The sequence below is a fragment of the Puma concolor genome, chromosome C2 (genome assembly GCF_028749965.1).
Source record: "Puma concolor isolate L17-30 chromosome C2, mPumCon1.1.hap2, whole genome shotgun sequence".
Lineage (NCBI taxonomy): Eukaryota > Metazoa > Chordata > Mammalia > Carnivora > Felidae > Puma > Puma concolor.
In genome coordinates, this window is record NC_141675.1 from 27,469,163 (window position 1) to 27,489,060 (window position 19,898).

General features: G+C 38.9%; 1 protein-coding gene across 5 annotated transcripts in view; it reads left to right on the plus strand.

The window, feature by feature from the left end:
* NEK11 (NIMA related kinase 11) overlaps positions 1 to 19,898 on the plus strand; it is a 284,063-nt gene that overhangs the window by 105,774 nt on the left and 158,391 nt on the right. For 4 of the 5 annotated variants that reach the window (XM_086674282.1, XM_086674284.1, XM_086674285.1 and 1 more), the window contains 6 exons: positions 5,662 to 5,811; positions 5,949 to 6,027; positions 6,457 to 6,492; positions 8,829 to 8,914; positions 11,952 to 12,071; positions 14,445 to 14,538. In XM_086674282.1, the coding sequence (XP_086530408.1) occupies positions 5,662 to 5,811; positions 5,949 to 6,027; positions 6,457 to 6,492; positions 8,829 to 8,914; positions 11,952 to 12,071; positions 14,445 to 14,538 (565 nt within the window). The remainder of the gene's footprint in view (positions 1 to 5,661; positions 5,812 to 5,948; positions 6,028 to 6,456; positions 6,493 to 8,828; positions 8,915 to 11,951; positions 12,072 to 14,444; positions 14,539 to 19,898) is intronic. The other variant, XM_086674283.1, reaches the window with a different exon arrangement.

Sequence of the window (19,898 nt, forward strand, 5' to 3'; positions counted from 1 at the left end):
ATAAACATCTTCAAAAAGGATGGAATTGATGAGTTCAAGATTATATAATTATTCCCATTAGAAATGTTTAGCTGGAAATTGGAAAAAAATTAAAACCATAGGTACATAGATGTATAGTTACTAGAATAAAATGTATATATAGTAGATAAATTTTAACTTGTAACAGGATAGCTACGCCTGGGTGGCTCAGTCAGTTGGGCATCTGACTTCGATTCAGGTCATGATCTCATGGTTTGTGAGTTGAACCCCACATTGGGCTCTGAGCTGACAGAACAGAGCCTGGAGCCTGCTTTGGATCCTCTCTCTCCCTCTCTCTCTGCCCCTCCCTGCTTGTGGTCTCCCTCTCTCTCTCTCTCTGTCAAAATGAATAAACTTAAAAAAAAAAAAAAAACTTGTAACAGGATAATCAAAAATCTTTTGCCCAAAGTGTCCTGGTGGTGTGTGTAATCAGATTATATCTATTGCACGCAGGTGCACAGGGACCAGGGAAGGTCCCTTTCTACAAGTCACTCTTCCATGTGCTCAAGTGCAAGTAAATCTCACTAGATCAAAATGAGATAGGTGAATGGAAAACAGAATGTCTTTAGTGAAGCTGAGAGGATTTCCAAGAAAGAGAATAGTCTTGTATCAAAATTAATTGATTACTAAGTTAGTCTCTACATCTAATTGTTCTATAGTCTGTTTAGCCAGATAATTCCACAGCTTTTTATAACCCTAGTATATCCATCAAATGTGGCTTTGGTAGAGTTATGTCTCCATAAAAGTAGAGTTTGACTTCATGATCAACTCACTGTACTTAATAGACCACTAACTCCCTTTCCATGAGAAGCAACAGAAAAACAAAAGCCAAACTTGCCTACCTTCCTTTCCTTTTGCCAAAGAGGGTCTCATTGTTTGTATGCCCTATATTTGCATGGTCTGATGCCCTGCATGGCTTGTCTTAGGCCCTAGGGATCCCTGAAGATGAATTATGGTTCCAGGTAGAACCCAAAGTAAGCTTGGGAAATCAGCCCCTGCCTGAAGGTCTTCCATTGGTTTAGCCATGATTTCCAATTGAAAAGAGCCCTTAATGATCAGAAATACAGCATTGAGAGGCAGGATGGCATAGACTTCATGTCTCTAGAGCCAGACAAACTGTGTTGCAATCCCAGTTCCACCAGCTACTCAATATGGAAGCATTAACAATTGACCTAATCTTGTGGTTTCCTCATCTGAAGAATGGGAGTGATAATAATAGTTTCTGCTTCATTAGGATTGTTATGAGAATGATTAAATGAGTTAATATATGTAAGGAATATAGAACAGGGCCTAATTTATAGTAAACACTATTAAAATTTCAGCTAGTATTTTTCTTTATTATTTTTTTTATTTTTTTTAACGTTTATTCATTTTAGAGACAGAGATAGAGCATGAATGGGGGAAGGTCAGAGAGAGAGGGAGACACAGAATGTGAATCAGGCTCCAGGCTCTGAGCTGTCAGCACAGAGCCCGATGCGGGGCTCAAACTCACGGACCGCGAGATCATGACCTGAGCCGAAGTCAGTTGCCCAACCGACTGAGCCACCCAGGCGCCCCTCAGCTAGTATTTTTCTGATTACAATTATTATTGTTACCATTTGTATTATTGATAGAGATAATATAATAGTCTGCTCCCAAGTCAGCTCAAAATGTCCTGTGTCAGAGATTGTTGCTTTCATCCAGCCCTTTCAACCTATCAGAGCCAGGAGAGATTATCTGGCTTTGTTGTGCTTTTAACCCAAGGCCTGAAGAAGACTCTGAGCCCACAGGAGGAGCTGAATTAAATCCTCAGAAGAGTATGTGGGTGCTGAGTGATTGATAGCCTTCTACACTTAGACCTGTGAGTTTCATTCCTTTTTTTCAGTGTTAAAATTACTACATGTACATTAGATTACATAGCAGAGTGTATGTAGTGAGTGTAAATTTTTTAGAAAATATTTTTAAGATATATTGAATGAGAACAATACCAACACCAAACAAGCTGATCTAATATGGCACCTTTCTGGGCAAATTACTTCCTTTCTCTGAGTTTTGGTTTTCTCACTAATACAATGACAGTTTAGAATTAGCAAATCTTGATAGACCTGTAGCTCTACTATTTTAAACATTCTCAAGGTTCAAATTAGACTCTTCTTTGGGGAAAATAAGTCAGCATATTGGGGCAGAGTTGATAACACACAAATATTTTACACATATCCACCCAAATAAAAGCATTTGATTCGATTTGATGATTATATTTTACTAGTAATGTGTAGCCTTCCCCTCTCTTTTTGTTAAGAAAACTTTTCTCATAGTGTAACAAGTACTGACTTGATATTGTCTTTTTCATTTTCACCAATTCTTACGGTGAAAGTGTATAGTGGTGCTGCACTGTGCTTTTCATTTGCATTTTCTCTGATGACTGATGATGTCAAACGTCTCATGATTTGGGGCCATTTAGCGTCTCTTCAAGTCGTTTGTCCATTTTTCCATTGGGTTCTCTCCTTTTTCTTATTGATTGGTAGGAGTTGTAATTAATAAATTAATGAACTTTAACCAGTTCTGGATACCAGTCTTTGATGAATATTTGAGCTGCAATGTCTTCTCCTACTCTGTTTCTTCCTTTTCACTCTTAGTGGTGTCTTTTCATGAATAGAAGTTCCTAATTATAATGGAGTCCATTTTATCAGTGCATAACATTACTGCCAGTGTTTTTTTATGTTTTGTTTAGGAAGTCTTTGCCTTCCCCCAGATCAGGAAGATATTCTTGTTTTCTTTTACAAGCTTTATGATCTTATTTTTCATAGTAAAAATTGGTGATTTTTGTGCATGTGTCTGGTGTGAGATAGTAGTCCACATATATTACTTTCCATATGTGTATTCAGTTGGCCAAGCATAATTTGTTAAAAGGATCATTTTTTTTTCTTTACCATAGTGCAGTTTGTCTTTGCATTAGTCAAGTGACTGAATTTGTGTGGATCTGTTTTTAAGCCCTCTGTTTCATTCCATGGTCTATTTTTTCTTCTTTGCTAATATCACATTTTCATAAGTAATGTAACTTTATAATGAATCTTGGTATTTGATAATATAAGACCTCCAATGTACCATGTCTATCTTTGTCCCTTTGCATTTCCATGTAAGTTTTAGAATCAGTTTGTCAATTCCCACAAAAAGTCTGCTAGGATTTTGATTGATACTGCATTGAGTCTATAGGTCATTCTGGGAAAAATCGACATCTTCATTATTTTGACTCCTCCAAACCACACATGTGGATCTCTCCCCCTCCACCCTGCCCCCCCCTTTTTAGGTTCTTTAATTTCTCTTAACAATGTATTGTGGTTTACAGTGTAGGGTGTATATCTTTCATTGGATTTATTCCTAGGTATTTGACACTGTATGATGTTAATGTAAATGGCATTATGCATTTCGTTTTTTAAATGTTTGTCACAGGCTTATTGAAATGACCTTTTATGTACATAACCATGTTGACATGCTAATGACAGTTTAATATATTTTTTCTAATCTTTATATATATAATTTTTACTGTCTGATAGTCTTTTTAATTGAAACATTATACATTTACATTTAACATAATTACTGTATATTTGTATTTTTATTTGTCATTTTATACACACACACACACTTTCATTTAACTTTTTCTGGCCTTATTGTTCTGAATAGCACTTTCATTACAATATTGAATAGAAGTAGTGATAGTAGGCATACTTATCTTGTTCTCAATGTCAAAATAAAAGCATAAACTTTCAATATGTATTGATATATACATATCACATCTTCTTTAGCTATTCATCAGTCCATGGATACTTGAGCCCTCTCTATAGTTTGACTATTGTTGACAATGCTGCTCTAAATATTCGGGTGCAAGTACCCCTTCAAATATGCAATTTTGTATCCTTTGGGTAAATACCTAGTAGTACAATTGCTGTATCATAGGATAGTTCTTTTTTTAATTTTTCTGGGGAGGCTCCATGTTGTTTTCTAGACTGGCTCCACCAGTTTGCATTCACACCAGCAGTGCAAGAGGGTTCCCCTTTCTCCGCATCCTCACCAACACCTGTTGTTTCTTGTGTTGTCAGTTTTAGCCATTCTGACAGGTGTGACCCTCCCTGCATTCCTTGTTTCTGCCTGGAATCATTTTTCTTCAAGTTGAAGAATTCCATTTTGGGATTGTTTTTAGTGCTGTCCTGCTGGCAATGAATTCTCTTAATTTTTGATTGTCTAAAAATGTCTTTATTTCACATTTATTGAAGGAAATTTTTCCTAGTATAGAAACCTAAATATGTGCTACGTTATTTAATAGTCTTATGGATGGGTACAAAATTAATTTTCATAATTTATAATATTTACATTGATCTTGGTGTTCTAGTCACTATCATGGGTTTTATCCTAACATCCTCCTTCTTTCTGGCGTTCTGTAATAAAAATAGTCTAGAATGTGGAAGAGAAAATACCTTATGAATTTGATCAAGCCGTTTAACTTCTTAGAGCCAGGTTGCATGGGAAAAATATAGGGGCTGTACGTCACTATGAAGTTATGAGATTCTGTTTAGTTATATCTGGAAGTTGCTTTGTAATATATGTAAAGTACCAATTAGATAGAAATGTTTAGTGTTACTGTTATGTACTGAAACAGAAACATCTCATTGTATTCAGTATATCCAGGATTCTCTTATTAGTGAACATTTTTATGATACCCACAAAATGGTTAAAGTGATAGTATTCATGTATATATTTATTTATACAGACACTACCTTTTATAAGAAAGTGGGACAGTGTTTAAAGTTACATAAAACACAACTTACACAAGGTTGGTTGTAAGTTTATTCCTGATTTTTCAAGCAACTAACATGAAAAGAGAGACCTGGCTAGTTACATAATCCAAAATACTCATGAGATTAAAAATAATCCATTAATTTAGGAGAAGTACAGTTCTTTCTTAATATTAAGTTCAGGCAAGATTTCCCCCTTTTCTTAATGATGCAGAGTTATTTAAAAGATTATTCTGCTGGTTTAGAGGTTACTGATTTGCATGGTTAATCCTATCAGTGTCAGACTGATCTAGAATTTTAATACTCTTATTTCATACCCTCAAAGGGAGAATTATATACATTTTAATGTGAGCTACAAGTAGCTGCTTTTCCACCCTACTTGTAAATGGATTCTATTCAGAAAACTAATAAAGAATGCCAGCTTCCTTTTCAAAATGCTTGGATACACATTTGAGGGAAGTTTAGGCTGATAAATTAAAATTTTATTTTGCATATAATTAACAAAACTGCCTTAGAAAGATATTTAGCTGTATTTTATTGTTCCTTCATAGAGGTTCTTTACTACATTGATCAAATGTTTATTTACCCTACTGTGTGCAGACATAGTAGGTTTGTTTGTTTTCCTCTGACAAAAAGTGGTCATTCAGACTTACATTTTGTAAGGTTTTTTTTTTTCACTTTACCCTCTTCATTTATTAAACATGTGTTTAAATGGAAAAGAAATATAGTACTGAAGCTTTTAAACAAACAAAGAAATCAAAGGATATGTTAGTGTCTCACAACCAATGCCCTGATACATCCAAGGTTTTATATGGTGATCAAATTTAAAATAGGGCATTTGTTCCTTATTTAATTTCTTTGACTTTGTCTTTAGGTCTCTGGCATGCATTTTATATGAGATGTGCTGCATGAACCATGCGTTCACTGGCTCCAATTTCTTGTCCATTGTTTTAAAAATTGTTGAAGGTGACACGCCTTCTCTCCCCCAGAGATACCCAAGAGAACTGAATACCATCATGGAACGGTATGGAAATAAATATGTTGCCACAAAAACAATTTTAAATTGTACTTATATTTTAGTTCATTTGAAAAATAATTTTCTTTTTCTTTTCTTTTTTTCTTTTTCTTTTCTTAAAATAATTTTCTTTTTAAACATTACAGCATGTTGAACAAGAGTCCTTCATTGAGACCATCTGCTATAGAAATTTTAAAAATTCCTTACATTGATGAACAACTACAGGTATTTAAAATGGAAGGGATAGTGGGAAACATGTATTAGCATTTATATACATTCTAGAACTTGAAGATATGCTGTGAGAATAAGATGCATCAAGAATCAGTGAGAAAGGAGAAATAAGATTTTTTTTTTTTTTTAAGCTGAGGGATATTATTAGTCAGACAATCTATTTGGAAAAGAAGGTGTGTGAACTCCACAGTTACCTGGAGCCCCAGATATGAGAAGTCAGGATTGTAATTTTTGGCCCAAACTCAACATTGACCCATAGAGCTCTTGGTTTACTTTGCAAATATATTTCTGTTAAGGCAAGAATGCGCTACTAATACTACTAAAATCTGGGGTTTTCACTGAGTCTTTGTTATTCCACTCCTTTGTTATGGGTCTTAATAATCCATTTTATTGATCAGGTGAATTTATTTTGTTTTCCTGTAGATTAGAAATTTTGATGCAGAGAATCTACCTCTGGTGGTAAGAAAAAAGCAAACAGTACCCTATTGGAGATTTTTGTTTTTGTTCTTGTTTTTTAAATTAGGCTTTTGTGAGTGCCTCAGGCAAATTTCCTTTAATTTTATGACTAATCTTAAGTGGACCCACAAACAGACATTCACCTTCAAACATGGGCACACCTTTTCGTCCGCGTCCAGTTTCTACGTTGGCAGGAAACAAGGATGCTGACTTGATGTGCACCCATCAGTTGTGTGCTGGGCGCAGTGCTGATGCTGGAGGTGCTGAAAGGAAGGCCTGTGGCTCCCGTCTTTTGCAATTTGATTGCTGGGAAGAGGACCCGGTACCCAAGAAAAAGTAATCATACATTATCAGGAACACTAGGAAGAAAGCACACAGGATGCTGTAAAGTAAGGGAAGGGGATGGCTTTGGTGGTCAAAGAAAGAGTCGGTTACATTTCTCTACCAGTGAGATGGTGAGAAACACCCAGACATGTAAAGAGCCTGAGAGAATGTTGGAATCACAGGGAATTAGCTGGGACAGAGCCCAGAGTCAGATTATGTTTCTAAAGGGAGACATGGAGGGAAGGGTTCTTATGCAACAATGTGCTCTCTACAGAAGCCCCTGAGGAAAAGTGGGGTGAGCAGGACAGGGGACGGAAGGGAGGTAGAAGTTCCCAGGGACTTGGCTTTCGCTATGTATAACTTTCCCTATGCAAAGCCAGTTCCATTAGCCTAAGGGCAGGCCGCTGAAAAAGAGGCACAGGTACTAACTGTTGGGATCAAAACCACCCTGATGGGTCTGTGAGCATACCAAAAAAAAAAAGTTGAAAGGAATCCAAGGGGATCTGCTGGGACTAGCGTGAGGTGAGTAAGGCATTTGCCCTTGGACAAAATTAAAGAGACCATCAAAAACTCAGTAATCAGGATAAATAACATTTGATTGCAGTGTTTAAAAAATCCAAATTAGGGGCGCCTGAGTGGCTCAGTTGGTTGGGCATTCGACTCTCGATTTCAGCTCAGGCTATGATCCCAGGGTCATGGGATCAAGCCCTGCGTTGGGCCCTGTGTTGACAGCATGGAGCCTACTTGGGATTTTCTCTCTCTCTCTCTCTCTCTCTCTCTCTCTCTCTCTCTGCCCCACTCCCACCCCTCTCAAAATAAAAAAATAAACATTTTGTAAAAAATCCAAATTAATAGGGCGCCTGGATGGCTCAGCTCATTGAGCATTCAACTTTGGCTTAGGTCATGATCTCACGTTTCCTAGGTTTGAGCCCCCCATCTGTGCTAACAGCTCAGAGCCTGGAGCCTGCTTTTGATTGTGTGTCCCTCTCTCTCTCTCTCTGCCCCTCCCCCACTCACACTCTGTCTCTCTCTCAAAAAATGAATAAACATTTTAAAAATTCTAAAAGTCCATGGTAACAAAATATCAAAAATTCAAAGACGGGATCCAACAGGGCTGGGATTAGGGTGATGCAAATGAGGTAGTCTGGTGCATGTTCAGGGTTGGGTCCTGTCTTTATAAAGTTTTATTTATTTTATTTTCTTAATTCTAGTATAATTAACATAAAGTTAACAGTTATATTAGCTTCAGGTGTACAATACGGCGATTCACCAGTTCTGTATGTACATTATTCAGTGCTCATCGCACAGTAAGTGTACTCTTAATCCTCGTCACGTTTCCCCATCCCCCACCCACGTGGCAACCAGCAGTTTGTTCTCTATACTTAAGGGTCTGTTTGTTTGTCTCTTTTTTCCTTTGTTTTGTTTCTTAAATTCCACATAAGAATGAAATCATATGATATTTGTTTTGCTCTGACTTACTTTACTTAGCATTATACCTCTAGATCCATCCATGTTGCAAATGGCAAGATGTAAACATTTGATATTGTATTCTCCATGGCTTTTTGCATTAATTTTGATTTTTCATAATATTGCCTTAAAATATGACTTATCTTGGTTACTGAGTCTTTTGGTGCCCCTTCAGTTTTGCACCTGCAGTGAGTGCCTCGTTCTGTCCCACCCTAGTCTTGGCCCCAGGAGTAGGGACACGGACCCAAGGCCAGGGAGAGCCTGTGTGTTCATGGAGCTGATGGGAGGCCTGCCCGTGGTGGGTAGCAGGGAGTGAGAGAGCAGGCAGTGCAAGATGAACTTGGAGAGACAAGCATAAGCTGCGTAAGCTACCATGCAATTTTTTGTAACCCTTTATAGAAGGAAAAATAATTACCAGTGGGTTTTATTTTCAAGCTCCCAGGCATGGTCATTAATACTGCACATCAGAAAAGACCCCTGGTAGTTTTATGCCCTTTCATCCCTGAAGAGGAGTATTTAAGGTGCATCAGGGTTGTTTTCTATTTTAGCACCTGATGTGTAGATATTCGGAGATGACTCTGGAAGACAAGAATTTGAATTGTCAGGAGGAGGCTGCTCAGATAATTAATGCCATGTAAGTAATTGCTTTGTTTTTGAAAAGCCCATTGAGCATAAATGTTAAATGCATTTGTCTTTAAAAATCTATTAGTGCTAAGCTGACTGCTTGGAGTTTCCTAGAATTCACTTAAGTCTTGCCAAGAAATTAAGGAGCTTCAGTATCTTGGCGTTCCAAAGCCCCTTTGCCCCAGGTGGTAGCAAATTGAATTATAAAAGTTTTAAACCACTGCACAGCTTACAGATCTGCAGGGTAGCTCTGCAGTTGCCTTGTAAGTATATAGAGAAATTAATATCTCAAACATTTAGTGATATTTATGCTAATGAACCTTCTATATTAAGCATAAATGGTTTTCACATCTTGTTTGTTTAACAGGAACTGGCAGAGTATCTATTGAGAAGACAACATTGTAAAGTCCTAGGACAATTGAAAATAAGCCAAAATTTATTTCTTCAGATACACATATAACTAGAGAATGTGTTTTTCACAAATATAATTATTACTATTTTTTGAAAGTTCATTTATAAATATAGAGATATATAACTATGAAGAGAGCACAAGTCGGGGAGGGGCAGATAGAGAGAGAGCGAGAGAATACCAAGCAGGTTCTGTGCTGCCAATGCAGAGCCCAGTGCAGGGTTTAATCCTATGAACTGTGAGATCATGTCCTGAGCTGAAACCAAGAGTCAGACGCTCAACTGATTGAACACCCAGATGCCCCAACAAGCATAATTATTTCTTAAAAAAAATTTGCTTAATGTTTGTATGTATTTTTGAGAGGGAGAAAGAGTGTGAGCAGGGAAGGGGCAGAGAGAGAGGGAGTCACAGAATCTGAAGCAGGCTCCAGTCTCTGGGCACAGAGCCCGATGTGGGGTTTGAACTCACGAGCCACGAAATCGTGACCTGAGCCGAAGTCAGACACTTAACCTACTGGGCCACCCAGGCGCCCCCATAATTATTTAACTTCTCTCTCCTACCTCATTCAAAATTTCTGTGCTATACCATACAAGAGCATAGAATACTAGGTTACTTCTGAACAGCCATATATCGCCCTTCAGGCTGTGGACTGCACAACTCCGGGGAGCACCACTTATAAAGACCAAATCTACAGTTTTGCTGAAGGAACTCTCTATTTAATTTTTAATGACCCTGTGCAAAGGTAGAGATGTGCAAGGCTGTAGGTGGGAACAGTAGCCCTCATTAGCCTAATCTTCAAGGCCAAATAACACAGATATGTTACTCTACCCCTTAGTCCAGTGGTTTTCAACTGCACTGTTTTCCAGTTTCACATTCAAACTGAGGAAACTGGTTCCTCAAAGTCTTTGTCTAATGCATGATTTCCAGTTAAAATAGCCTGTACCTCAGGGGCTAACTAGGAGAAACCTACTTTCCTTGAGTTGCTAATTATTCTTTCCCAAATGCCTGGATTCTTATTTTATTTTATTTTATTTTAAACTAGAGATGTGAGAGTAGTAGGTATTTTTTAAATACTAGACTAATTTTGGCTATTACTTTGCACTGCAATTGTGAGATAGTTTACCTGATGGCACTTACAATTAAAGTGTGCTGGAATCCAATTGTTTGGGTGGTCTTTCTCATCATAAAATATGATTTCAAGTTGTCACTTTTTTCACTATGTATGACTATGTTTTAGGGATCTCTATTTGATCTTACAAAATAAAGGATGTATATTCCAGAAAATTTTGTGTCTTCTAGAGGCTCCAACTGTATTCCAGAGGGATAAGAGCTATCTACAAGTAGCCATTATAATTTCACAAAATATTCCAAAATAATTAGAATTATTACAAAATAATAAAGACTAGAGTGGGAATAAATGAAATAGAGGAGACTTCTCTAGTGTTTTTTAAGGAGGGAGTTGAATACAAAAGCCATTCTGCAGTATCAGGCCCTGACCAAGTCAGGCACAGAAACAAAGGTCATTGAGAATATGGTTGCAGATCTTTCAATACATGAGTAATGTAAGCACATTTCTTTACCTGAAGAAAGAGGCTCTTAAATAATAATATTGACTAATATTTTTGGGGGTGTTTGGCTTTGTTATAAGCACTTTACATGAGTCAACTCATTGAAACTCACAAGAACCCTATGACTTAAGTGTCATTATTATTATTATTATTATTATTATTATTATTATTATTATTTTAATGATCATAGAGAGGTTAAGTAACTTTAATTGTAAGCGCCATCAGGTAAACTATTTCACAGTTGCAGTACAAAGTCATAGCCAAGATTAGTCTAGTGTTTTAAAAATATCCACTACTGTCACACCTCTAACTTAATATAAAATAAAATAAGAATCCAGGCATTCGGGAAAGAATAATTAGCAACTCAAGGAAACTAAGTTATAGGAACATGCCTAAAACATTACCCCCTGAGGGCCTATACATGTAACCTGGGCACTATATTTGAACCCAGAGACTGTTATTAATCTGTGTGATAACCACTGTGCCATGCTTACCTACTGTATGAAGCATAGAATTTACAACATCGTCAACAAAATGTAGCTACTAAAATACTACCATATGGGGCCTTTTATGTGTCACATACTGTATATACGTTATCTCATATAGTACTCACCATAGCCTGTGCTTTACAGATGAGAAAACTGAGGTTTAGTAACTCGCCCAAGGCTACAGAGCTGATATGTGGTAGAGATGGGGTTCAAACCCTGCCTAATTCCAAAGTATATCCTATGCACATGGTTGAATTAGTCTGCCAGTCCATTTATTCCTTGATGGCCAAGATCCTAATTTGATCCTTACATTATAAAAAGCAGTCATAGGCAATGAAATGAGCAGAAATTTGTTAAATATGTAATTTGCTTTTAAACAAAAGTCTAATTTGAAAAATATTGCCAATTAACCACAGTCCTGGTTGGCTCATTACCTACCCTGAGTTTATTAGTTTTTGCCTGGCCTGTCTCCAGATGCTTCCCCCTTCTCGGTAATGTAATGATACTTCTGTAAAATATTTGTTTAATTTTTCTGAGCGTGTTTGGGATGAGCTGCATGTGGGGGATCTTTATTATTCATAGGCAAAAAAAGATCCACCTGCAGACTCTGCGGGCGCTGTCTGAAGTCCAGAAAATGACACCAAGAGAAAGGATGCGGCTGAGGAAGCTCCAGGCAGCTGATGAGAAGGCCAGGAAGCTGAAGTAAGTTGCCTTTCCTTAGGGTACCTTGGACTCTGGCCACTTCACAGGACTCCAAAGGAATTTACTAAAGAAAAGCAAAAGCAAAAACAAGAAATCAAAATGCATATACGCATTTATATTTGTTTTATCACTTACTCGTCCCCTCAAAAGACGGTTATTTCAGCCATAGGTGGTTATTGGATGCCAGCCACCATTAATGTCAGGCTTTCAGTCTTGGGTGCAAAGAAAGGTTGACTATCAGGGAGGTAATTAGTGATGAAAATATAGAGCCAGCCTACAAATGAAGCCTCATTGTTGCTGAGACCTCTTTTTTTTTTTTTATTAAAAAAAATTTTTTTAATGTTTATTCATTTTTGAGAGACAGAGAGAGACAGAGCATGTGCAGGGAAGGGGCAGAGAGAGAGGGAGACACAGAATCTGAAGCAGGCTCCAGGCTCCGAGCTGTCAGCACAGAGTCCAACGTGGGGCTCAAACTCACAAACTGCGAGATCACGACCTGAGCTGAAGTCGGACACTCAACCGACTGAGCCACCCAGGCGCCCCTGACACCTCTTGTACATATGCCAGTGAGAGAGGGTGGCTTCACTATCTTGTCCTCACTCCCCAGATGTTTGCTGTACTCCCTCTGCCAGGAGACCTAGCTGGTCTATAGGGAGAAGAATGTGCCAGCAGGAAATTGTTGGCTTTAGGAAGCAGATTGGAAGCAGCTCTGTTCTGCCAAGTGAAACCCTTTGAAAAGTCAATGCTCAAGGCGGGCTGCTGGTGGACAGTATCACTAGGAATTAAAATATTTGCGTGAAAAGGGAAAATTCCAAAGAGACCTAGACTCCCGATTTCTGAAAGACAGATTTTTCAGTTGGTAGATTATCCAGTTTCCTCATTCTTCTTCTTTGTTCCTCTGCCAACTTTTTAGTAGTTTAGAAGCCCCAACTAACAACTAGAGAGACAGAAAAGACCTGAAAGTCAAATCTGTTCATTTTGTGACCTTGGTAGCATATCTGAAAGAGGATTTAGAGGTATTCTCGCACTTGCAGTGCGTATCATGAGGAACCAAGGAAGAATCGGTGAGACTACTTCTTTTCCCTTAACACACGCTTTCTGTAATCAGTGTGGAAAGGTATTTCTGTCAGAGTGCATCAGGGGTAGTCGTGTGCTGGTAAATGTTTAACAACCACCTCTGGGGTTGTGGGGCAGGGGGTGTAAATACTCCCATGATGGCCAATTTCAAGCCACCGGTATGATATCATCGAATGTTCAGTTGGAAGATATGGACACAATCTGCTCTTGGGAACCTAGTGCAAGCTGGTTTCTGCAAACCACGGCACCACTGAGTATGGGTTTTACTGAGAAAATATATTTACATAAATCCCTTGAGCCACTGTCACAGTCCCAGGCCTATTTCTAACTCTTCGGGAATGGCAATATTCCTGCGGTACCATGACTCATGTCATTGTTTGAGGGTAAGAGGAAAATGAAATCTCTGACAGGAACAGATTAAAAAGGCAATTTAATAACTTATACGCATATTACAAATTATGTTTCAGATTAAAACTTTTTTATACACAAAGTAAGTAATCCATCTTCCACATGACATTCAATATGTTTCTTATTTAAAGGCAATGGTTTTAACTAAAGTTTGGTCCTAATTTTGTGAATAAATTACATTGGAATTGTTTTTGATCATTATTTTAGGATTCGAGTGCAGTCATAAAAAGACTCTATTGTCAGAAGGGATATAATGTATCCACTTTATAAACAAAATTTGACTACAGGGATGTTCAGTGACTTTTCAACAATATAAATCGAAATTAGCACACAAGTAATCACCAAAACTCAAATCTTTCTTTCAGTTTAGTGGCAGTTCTGTTACTTTCTATTCTTCTATACTACACACAAAACAAAATGTGTCTGAGAAAAATTCCCCTTTACAGTGACTCTCAAGTTCTTTGCGTAAATTCTTTGACATCTAGCTCTAATCTCCTTGTGTGTGGGTTAATTCATCCTGAGAACAGTAGTCGAGTTATCAGTATGTGCTGGGCACTGTCTGGACGTCAGGGGCGCACACCCCTGCCACCATAGAGAATGCCCAGGGATCAAAGAAAGAACCACCTTCTTTTGCCTCAGAGGCATGCCTCAGGCATTCATTTTAGGGGCCTTAAGGATGGACGAGCAGCCAGAGCATTATCATGTGTGCTTAAAAGAGAATCAGGTGGGTTCTGCACTGCATTTTCCTTGATGAGGGAGAGACCCATTGACCTGGTTTTCCAACACCCCGGTTTGCCTGTTGAAACAGGGATCACGCTTACCTGCATAGTATAGATGTGGCTTTAGCAAAATGCAGCTGTTTTTTCTACATTCACTTTAAATCTGCAGAAAGCTTGCAGAAGAAAAATATGAAGAAAATAACAAACGAATGCAGGAGTTGAGATCTCGGAACTCTGAGCAGCTAACTATTGATGTTCTCCATGTAAGTGCTCTCTTGTTTTAAATTTCACATCAGACTTTGAATTGCTTCAGATTCATCACATTCATGTGGCTGATCAGGCAGGAAGAGGGACAAAGGGGAGAAAAAAGGCATCCAGACCAACTTTGCCCCATTCAGGGAGGAGGTAGTAGGGTTTATTTTAGAATATAGGCCAGTGGTTAGTGATGACAGTAATTCAGAGCAGCTGTACTTAGAGATGGATTGATAGATTCATCCAAAAACATCCAAGTGCATACTGTGTTCAGGATAACTCAATCAGCACGGAATGAACAACTGAGGAGTAAAATTATGACTTTGCAGAGCAAATTGTGTTCATATCTAATTTTGAATTTCAGCCATGCTCTTGTTGCTTTACCTCTTTAGTCCATCGTTCTCTTTCTGTCTTATCTTTTATTCTTTCACTTTTTATTTGTCTCCTGTCTGTATCATTGTGCATTGTATTAATACCCCTTTTGAACTTTGAATAATTACCTTAGAAGTCCAATAATAAGTAGGGTTTTGGAGTCCCATGAAATGGACCCTGAATCATGTCCCCTGCATCCCAAGCTCCTGAATAACAAATACCATTTTCCCTAATGGTTAAAAACATCATGGGTCTTGGTATAGGCTCTGATATTTAAGGAAGTCTTTCTTCAGGGTCGTATTTGTACAATAGACTTCAACTCCAACTTCCTATCTCTTCTGGTAAAAGCAACATGGGAAGGAGTCCTTTTCATGGAGAACTTTACTGTCTCAAATTCTGTTTTTTCATTCATTGGAGATCTCTGCATCTGATTCTTTTTCTTTAGCAGTAAGAACCAAGCCCCCTGAAGCTGTGGGATGATCCCTGGAGTCTGGGGACACTAGCTCTGCTGTAGCTCAGTGATCAGAGAGCACCAAACTCTCAACCAGGCAGAGCTTAGAATCACTTGTTAATCCACCTTTCTGAAATATGTAGTGGTTGTGAGTGTTATAGATTTCTGAAAATCCAAAGTTGGACCAGTTGAGGGGCCCAGGCTTCTGTGACCTTAAGAGTTTCTCTCCTTTGAGGTGCCTAGGTAACTCAGTTGGTTAAGCATCTGACTCTTGATTTCACCTCAGGTCATGATCTCAAGGTTTTTCAGATCAAGCCCCATGTTGGTCTCTGCACTGGCAGTGAGGAGCCTGCTTGGGATTCTCTCTCTCTTCCTCTCTCTCTGTCCTTCCCCTGCTCACTCTTTTTCTCTCTCTTTCAAAATAAAGAAATAAACATTTTTAAAAAAGAGTATCTCTTTCTTGGACCCTTTAGCAGATAATGTAGGGACACTGCTGACATGTGCTCAATCCCACTCACCCCACTCTCCTCCCATTGCCCACTCCATTAAGTGAAGCCAGCTGTGGGATCTGTTGTGGGTCCCGGAGAGACATGGGAGTTGGTATCATTCCCACTCATGAAACCTAGTGAACAGAGAAATTGCTGGCTGAAAGAGATGGGGTCAGCAGCAGTGTTGGATCCCTACTTGGAGAAAGGTCTTGATTTCACCACTGCATGGAAGGACCTGAGCCCCCTCCAAGCACTGAGTGCCTGTCTTCAGCTCCCCAGTTTTTAGGCCCTGAAATGATAACTTCTGGAGGTGCATGACTTTTCCTAGGTCTGTCAGCTTTCTTTACCATGGGACTGAGAATTGCCAATTGCCAAGGTCCTTGGGAGGAATCTGGCATGATTATAGAGATTCTGTGTTTGTTAGTGTGTGTGAAACTACTTGTTAATCATCTGAATAAAACTGGACATTTTCCCTGGAATGTTAAAGGGATTTTATCCTCAGAGATTAGAAATTGAGAAGTACAGATGTGGTAATATTTTGTTGTATAAGACCTAAATAACTTTCTTTATTCCTGAAGTTGCTGTATGGCAAATACAAATGTAGTTTCAAGTATGATCTTACATTTTAGTGTCTGATAATTTACTTGATGTTTTTGCTTTTCTTCATTGACCTTTCAAAATAATAATTTGTGAGTTATTTTTTCATTTCGGATATTATTATCAGTGTTAAACAACTGTAAGTGATCCTATACACTATAAGTGATCCTGTACACTATAAGTGACCTTGTCCTTCTGTAAGCTGGGATCCTTGGGGGATCCTGCAGTAACTTTAAGGTAAAACCGAGACCATATGGGGGCGCCGGGTGGATCAGTCAGTTAAGTGTCCGACTCTCAGTTTCAGCTCAGCTCATGATCTCACGGTTTGTGAGTTCGAGCTCCGCATTGGGCTCTGCACTGATAGGGCTCCGCATTGGGCTCTGCGCTCTCTCTCTCTCTCTCTCTCTCTCTCTCTGTCTCTCTGTCTCTCTCTCTCTCTCTCTCAAACAAATAAATAAACATGTTTTTAAAAACTGAGACCTTGGGGCGCCTGGGCGGTTCAGTCGGTTAAGCGTCCGACTTCGGCTCAGGTCACAATCTCACTGTCCGTGGGTTCGAGCCCCGCGTTGGGCTCTGTGCTGACAGCTCAGAGCCTGGAGCCTGTTTCAGATTCTGTGTCTCCCTCTCTCTCTGACCCTCCCCCGTTCATGCTCTGTCTCTCTCTGTCTCAAAAATAAATAAATGTTAAAAAATAAATAAATAAAAAAAACTGAGACCTTATGGCAGGCAGAATCTTGGGAGATTTTATTAATTGTATATTATCCCACAGAACATGAGATCCAGACAGGATAGTCTAGATCTTGGCTCAACTCAGACAAGGAAAGTAAGGATTTCATAAAGATCTCATGAAGTCCCAACCCCCAACTTCCCAGTGTCTACCTACTTCTTTCTAATTCTATCTCGTTTCCATCAGCAAGGAGCAAAAGGAGCAGGAGGGGAAGTGCCTAATGCTTGTCCAGAGGTGTTGGTTCATTCTTTGATCATCTGAGATTTAGTGTCATGAACGTCTTTGACTCTGAGCTTTCCAGAGGCACATTCCTAAGTTTACATTTGATGGGGACAGGAAATGTTGCGAGCAGATGCGTGGTTCTTGCAGACAGTATCTTCTTCTAGCTGGTTCAGTCTTACAGACAGGGCTGCATAGCCACCCCCAGGTATCTTGCCCTATTTCCTGAAGTTCTCTCAGCCACTTCCTTCTGCACATTTTTAGCATCCCACCTTCTCAATTTCAAATGTCACCTTCTCTTCAGAAAAATCTTCTTTGACCTCACAGGTGAGCAATCCACTGGCTCTCCTCCAAATTCTTTAATTTTTTTTATTTTGATGTTTATTTTTTGAGAGAGAGAGAGAGAGAGAGAGCAAGTAAGGCAAGGGCAGAGAGAGAGGGAGACACAGAATCTGAAGCAGACTCCAGGCTTTGAGCTGTCAGCACAGAGCCTGACACAGGACTCAAACCCAGGAACTGCGAGATCAGGACCTGAGCCAAAGTTGGATGCTTCACCGACTGAGCCACCCATGTGCCCCTCTCCTCCAAATTCTTATGGCTTACAGCAATGCTTCTCAAACTTCAAAATTCACCCAAACCATCTGTTGATTTTGTTAAAAGGCAGATTCTGATTAGTTTGGTCTAGGATGGGGCATAGGGTGCTGAATTTTTAACAAGCTCCCTGGTGATTCCGACCTGCTGGTGTAGGACCACATTCTGATTAATAATGGAGAGGAACTGGGGCTCTTGAAAGCCATTCACCTTCAGATGAAGGAAGGCTTGGAAAAGCCACCGATGAACACTTTCTTATAGACTATTTAGGAAAAAAGCATTTAAAGGGAACAGACATAAAGGGGAAGTGACCTTGGGCTTCCTTGTTGGCCCCAGAAGGAGGATGAAGAGAGGGGCCTGAGCAGGCAAGAGACACATTTAATCATATTCATGGGCACAGAGTGAGGCAGGTTTAATGATACTCAAAGAACAAAGGAGAGAGAAAATGGGAAGCTAAACACTTTGCAGAGGGACTGGAAAGCTTTAAACATCTCAAGGAAAAGCACCAGTGAGCTGGAAAAGATGAAATAAAGTGTAAGAAACAAATTGGATTAATCAGATGCAAGAAGCTGAAGAAAAACGTGATGAAGAGAAAAGGAAGAGGAAAATGCTCCCGTCTTCACCCATACACATATTTAGGATTTCATTTCATCCTGATTTCACTGGGGCTCTGTTCTCAATTCCTTCTTCCTTTTTTTGCCAGCTGAAGCAAACTACCTTATATTTCAAAAGCAGTCATATAAGATAAAAATCAGAGTTAAGAGAGAAAAATGGGCTGGCTCTGTCATTTCTTAAACATGTTATAAAAATTCTTCAAGGCGTTTAGGAGAATAGCTTGTTTTGTTTTCCAGACCCTAACTGACAGGGGCCTTTTATTTGGGCAGGCATTTTCTGCTTGGCTGAACCTGGGTGTTGAAATCTGGAAGCATAGTTGAATGTGGATTCATGTTAGGCACTATTTCTTTAAAGGATGGTAGCTTCAAAACAAAACAAAACAGAAACTAGATTCCTGTAATACACATGAGAAGCCTGATCTTTCTTTTATCCTGCGGCACATCCAGTTGTGATGGGGCCAGAAATGGCTTTCTATGGAGAAGTGCATAACAGCTCAGGTCTCCAGGAATGAAATAATAATGGGAATCCACGATCAGATCAAGTTCTTGCTAAGAGAAGCAATTATGACAATTCTGTTTTTTTCAAAGAGAATCTTAGTGAATCAAAGTCCGTTGAGGGTCCAGGTACTGATTTTCCAATGATTTCTGATGTAAAAGTGAAAACACATTTCGCACAGTCTCTGTGTGCTTAAAGTTCTTAAAGTTGCCTGTGTGCTATCAGTGATCCTTTCAAATTTGGAACCAATTTCACCTCCTGCAACAAGTATACAGCACAAAAAATGGACTTCTTAAAAATATTTTATGACTGTGTTTTCACAAATGCCATACCACAGTATGGCAAGCTTTGCTTTGCTTATTCATTTAAGATTAGTTTGAATTTAACTTTCTGTTTTTAATAAGATACTCTCAGAGTAGTTCTCCATGAAAGCCACTTTTCAAGGAAAATAGGTCAGTTCAACATTAGCTCTACTGAAAAAAAGACTGGAAAAAAAAAAAAGCAAAATGATCTATTGGAATACCGATATATATATTTGAGAATTTTACTTTTTTCGAAGTGTGAATTCTTTCCTTTTTTTTAAATGTTTGTTTATTTTTGAGAGAGAGAGAGTGTGTGTGTAAGTGGGGGAAGGACAGAGAGGATCCAAAGCAGGCTCTGCACTGACAGCAGAGAGCCCAATGCGAGGCTTGGAACTCACAAACCATGAAATCATGGCCTGAGCCAAAGTCTGACACTTAACTGACTGAGCCCCCAAGGCACCCAAGTGTGAATTCTTTCATGTGGTCTTTTAGATCTCTTTCTTTAGGAAACTGG